Source organism: Oratosquilla oratoria, chromosome 2, assembly GCF_046742065.1.
Source record: "Oratosquilla oratoria isolate Oo_2021 chromosome 2, ASM4674206v1, whole genome shotgun sequence".
Lineage (NCBI taxonomy): Eukaryota > Metazoa > Arthropoda > Malacostraca > Stomatopoda > Squillidae > Oratosquilla > Oratosquilla oratoria.
Window position 1 is genome coordinate 34,878,343 of NC_134778.1, and position 5,000 is coordinate 34,883,342.

Sequence of the window (5,000 nt, forward strand, 5' to 3'; positions counted from 1 at the left end):
AGTTACTGTCCAACAGCTTTGGTTTGATTAACCGCGTGCTAATTAGTGCTCTTTCTATTACCATGACTAGAGCCAACCTACTTTGTTCGACTCCATGTCACTCCCTCATTAGTCTAGCAGCCACCACACGGGTTTATTTAGTTAGAGAAAATTCAGCAGTGAAACGGTTAAAAAGTATCTCATGCCTATTTTGGTTAATCATTTCGCTGCGATTTTGTTTAACCGAGAAATGAAGATATTAAACGGGATAATAGGCTCTATCTGCACTAATACACAATTCCTAATATTTTGTCCCTCCACACGCATTTGCAAAAACCACTCTTTTTTTTTCATTTCTATCTCCCAAGTCCTATCTGTTACTCCCTTCACTGTTTTGTGTCAGTTCTCGCATTCAAAGGATTACAAAGGATTACAAAGGCGGAGCATGCCGACAGGAGACCTTTTGGTCCGTATCTAGGTCGGATGCGAAAAAAATCATAATAATAATAAATTAATAAATAAAAACTATAATAATGTAAGTAACAAATAAAATTCATAAATAAATGCATGGGTATAGTTAAATAATAAACAAACAGGTAAATAGTAAATAATAATAAATTGACATATAACTAGTAATAAAGGAAAATCAAACAGACAAATAATATAAAATAAATTATAATCATTACAGCATCTTGCTTAGGTGTTTATTTAAATTATTCTCAAAGCTTCGAACTGAACTACATTGCACTACCTGTGCAGGAAGTTTATTCCATTCATTAACTACATGGTTGGGAAAGTTGTTTCTACTTCCAAATTAAATCTATTTCCGGACAGTTTGAGACCATTGTTTATTGTCTGATTTTCATTCAATGTGAAAATTTTGTCACTTTTGATGCTGTCAATTCCCTTTAGAATTTTAAAGGCCTGTATCAAGTCACCTCTGAGTCTATGCTTTTTTAGGGAAAACAGATTCATATGTTTTAGTCGATTTTCGTAGGATTTATTTTTGATATTTGGAATCAGTTTTGTGGCTCGCCGTTGTACTTTTTCCAGTCTGTCAATGTCTTTAATGAGATTCGGTGACCATATGGAAACAGCATATTCCAAATGTGGACGAACTAACGATTTATATAGCTTGTTAATGAGTGATGGACTTTTGAAATCAAAAGATCGCGCAATCAGTCCTAGAATCTTATTTGCTTTCTCAGAGGCTGAAATACACTGCTTGGATGATTTGAGGTCGTTACTGATAATTATGCCGAGATCTTTTTCACTATCCACTTTTGTTAACGAATTTCCAAATAACTTGTAATCGTACTTACTGTTATTTTTACCTATGTCCAATACCTTGCATTTACTTGTGTTAAATTTCATTAGCCACTTTTCAGACCATTGGTGTAATTTATCTAAATCTTCTTGAATATCTAAATGGTTTAAGTGATCATTTAACCATTCCGCACAGTTTTATATCATCAGCAAATTTGGAAACAGTAGATTTTAGTCCATGGTCTATATCCCTGGTTAACGCAGCCCTAATTCTCTTATCCATCCTTTCTATCTCCTTGTTCAATTTTCAGATAGAATGTTTTTTCCTGTATATTTTCTTTCTAATATAACCATATACACCCACCTCTTCTTCATCAATTCTTTCTTTCAACCGTATCCTTCTTGAACTCAGAACTCTGTGCTCTGTGACATTTTCCCAAATCACCAACAGCATGACCGACAAAGGTTTTCTTAACTCACCTCCTTTTACTCCGGCCCTTAGCACAGCCATCGACTGCTATCGTTTTCGTAACATTAGTACACTTACCTTGTCTCCCCATGTACCTTTTCCTCTATCAAGATTGTTTTGTTCAGTACAAGAGTATCCACACTTCTTTCCTTAAAGACTGAACCCCACTATCCTCTACTTTTCGTTTATACAATCCATGAATGTTAAAATTCTTTTCCTTGTCGTTCCATTGCTCTTTGTTTTTATCAACACTTGCATGGGTTACGTGCACTTTATTAAGATAAGCCATGAAGCCAACCATGAAAAAACATAGTTAAAGTAAAGGAGTGGAAGTATGCTGTTTGTAAACGTAATAAATAGGAAAGAGTAATGATTTTTATAAGGATAAGTAATGCTTCCGAGGGGTTGTGTTAAATGGGAAAATATGGAGGATGAACCTCAAAAGCTAAGTTCAATTTTATTCAAATGAGAGGAGCAGTAGCTTTTAGATACTTGGAGACTTGGTGCGGTGTTGGATGAAAGAATGAAATAAGAAGTAATGCTTAGACTACAGGATCCAAGAAAAATATTTGAAGCGCCAGCAAAGATGCAGGCAGGCAGGAAGTTGCCGCTTCCAACCCTAGTGTAGATCCAGTACATATTAGACCTAGTGTTATTGTATGGGAATGAAGTATGGACGTTAGAATTTGAAGAAAGTGAAATTAATTAATCTAGACCGTCTGAGGAATGCATTTGAAATTAAGGAAACTGGAAAAAAATAGATAAGGAGACAAGAAAATGCGGGTTTGAGATGGATTTACAAGTATCTGCTAACCTGATAACGATGAAAAGTAAGAGTAGGACAAAAACATAACAAAGGAGTCAACTGGAGAGGAAAAAAAATAACCTCAAAATGAAGAAATGATAAGGATAAATGAGATATATATGAGATTAAGGGAAAGAAAAAGATGAAGATGGGTTAGTAATCTAGTTACTTATGTAGGAACGAATGAGAGTGGTAATGTAAATGCTGTGTATAACAACACACCAAAGGTCAGATGAATAAAGTGCGGATGTGGTCTGTAGTGCACATTTATATATCTCATATGTGTCCCATTATGCATTTCTTTTTTCAGATTACGATGCTGTTAGTGAATTATTTTCCTGGATAAGTATGTATTTCACTAAGAATTAGGCAAAAGTTGAGGTAATATATTTTAGAAAAACCAGAGTATTTCTCATTTTAACTTTAATAAGGTAATGCACATTTAATCCATAACTTAGATTTGCAATACATAATAGTTTAGAAGCACTTGCGGTGTACGATGCCTGGGCCAGATTCATCGTACTCTTCTTTGGTCACCCACATCGACTGGAAGGTGGACAGGGATGCCAAGATGGAACCACCGATCCAGACGGAGTACTTGCGCTCAGGGGGAGCGATGATCTTGATCTTGATTGAAGATGGAGCAAGTGAGGTGATTTCCTTCTGCATGCGGTCAGCGATACCAGGGTACATGGTGGTGCCGCCAGACAGAACGTTGTTGGCGTACAGGTCTTTCCTGATGTCAATGTCGCACCTCATGATGGAGTTGTAGACAGTCTCGTGAACACCTACTGACTCCATGCCCAAGAAGGAAGGCTGGAAGAGAGCCTCAGGAGCACGGAAGCGCTCGTTGCCGATGGTGATGACCTGACCATCAGGAAGTTCGTAGGACTTATCCAAGGAAGAGGAAGCAGCAGCCACATTCATCTCACCCTCGAAGTCAAGGGCCACATAGCAAAGCTTCTCCTTGATGTCACGAACGATTTCACGCTCAGCCGTGGTGGTGAAGGAGTAGCCACGCTCAGTCATGATCTTCATAAGATATGCAGTAAGATCACGACCAGCCAAGTCCATACGGATGATCGCATGGGGAAGAGCATAACCCTCGTAGACGGGAACATTGTGTGAAACGCCATCACCGGAGTCAAGTACGATACCAGTTGTACGACCGGAGGCATAGAGAGAGAGCACAGCTTGGATGGCCACATACATGGCAGGGCAACTGAAGGTCTCAAACATGATCTGGGTCATCTTCTCGCGATTGGCCTTAGGGTTGAGAGGAGCCTCAGTCAGGAGAACGGGGGACTCCTCAGGAGCAACTCTGAGTTCGTTGTAGAAAGTGTGGTGCCAGATCTTCTCCATGTCATCCCAGTTGGTGATGATGCCGTGCTCAACTGGATATTTGAGGGTCATGATACCGCGCTTAGCCTGAGCTTCATCGCCGACGTAGGCGTCCTTCTGACCCATACCGACCATCACACCCTGATGACGAGGGCGGCCGACAATGGAGGGGAAGACAGCTCGGGGAGCGTCGTCACCGGCAAAGCCGGCTTTGACCATCCCAGAGCCATTGTCGCAGACAAGCGCGCACTCCTCGTCGTCACACATGGTGATGGTTCAGTAGGACCTGAAAAATGATATTGACGTTGAACTTCAAAAACTTCAGAAAACTCATGTAATCTTGTGTAAATTTAAAGAAATACATATCTCTCAATGTACATTTATCTTGATCTGAGATGTGTAATATAGTGTCATTTGTAGTCGTGTTCTCGAAATTCGGAGTTTGTCCCCCAGGAATGAAAATGGACGTGTTAAGTCTGCACAAGAAAAATTAAGAATAGATAGTCCTATTTTACTCTAAAGGATGACAGTGGAAACGACACCAATATTCATTGTCTCACAAAGATTGAAGAACATGCCTTAGTTGATGACTATACGATCCCGCCAAAATAATTTGGGATACATTTGCCTACAATCAAATATCTAGGCGGAGTCGAATGACTATCATCTTGTGAGGATATGTTCTCCATTCCTTGTGGGACGAGAAAAGAATATTCTAATTTTTCGACAATCAACAAATAAGTTTATATACACGTATACACACACACACACAAATATACGTATAGATTCCCACGTTCCCATTCTCTCTCTCTCTCTCTCTCTCTCTCACACACACACACACACACACACACACACACACACACACACACACACACACACACACACACACACACACACACACACACGCACATACGCACAGGCACACACGAACACACACACACACACACACACACACACACACACACACACACACACACACACACACACACACACACACACACACACACACACACACACACACACACACACACACACACACACACACATATGAGCTTGCGTGAGGACGATCTTTCGTTTTCATAAACTTGATACCTGCATTAGAGATGATTTAGCAACGTGGCCTCAGTATGTTCGAGCCTA

The 5,000-nt window shown here is 39.8% G+C and overlaps 1 protein-coding gene across 1 annotated transcript; it reads right to left on the bottom strand.

Annotated features, from left to right (window-relative positions):
* Positions 1-2,978: 2,978 nt before the first annotated feature.
* On the bottom strand, positions 2,979-4,140 carry LOC143038141 (actin, muscle-type A2-like). The gene has a single exon (XM_076207156.1). The coding sequence runs from the start codon at positions 4,125-4,127 to the stop codon at positions 2,997-2,999; it is 1,131 nt and encodes a 376-aa protein (XP_076063271.1). The 5' UTR covers positions 4,128-4,140; the 3' UTR covers positions 2,979-2,996.
* Between the last annotated feature and the right edge of the window lie 860 nt (positions 4,141-5,000).

Bases quoted from the DNA above. Each gene is read 5' to 3' on its own strand.
- LOC143038141 (XM_076207156.1), bottom strand. From the start codon at position 4,127: ATGTGTGACGACGAGGAGTGCGCGCTTGTCTGCGACAATGGCTCTGGG.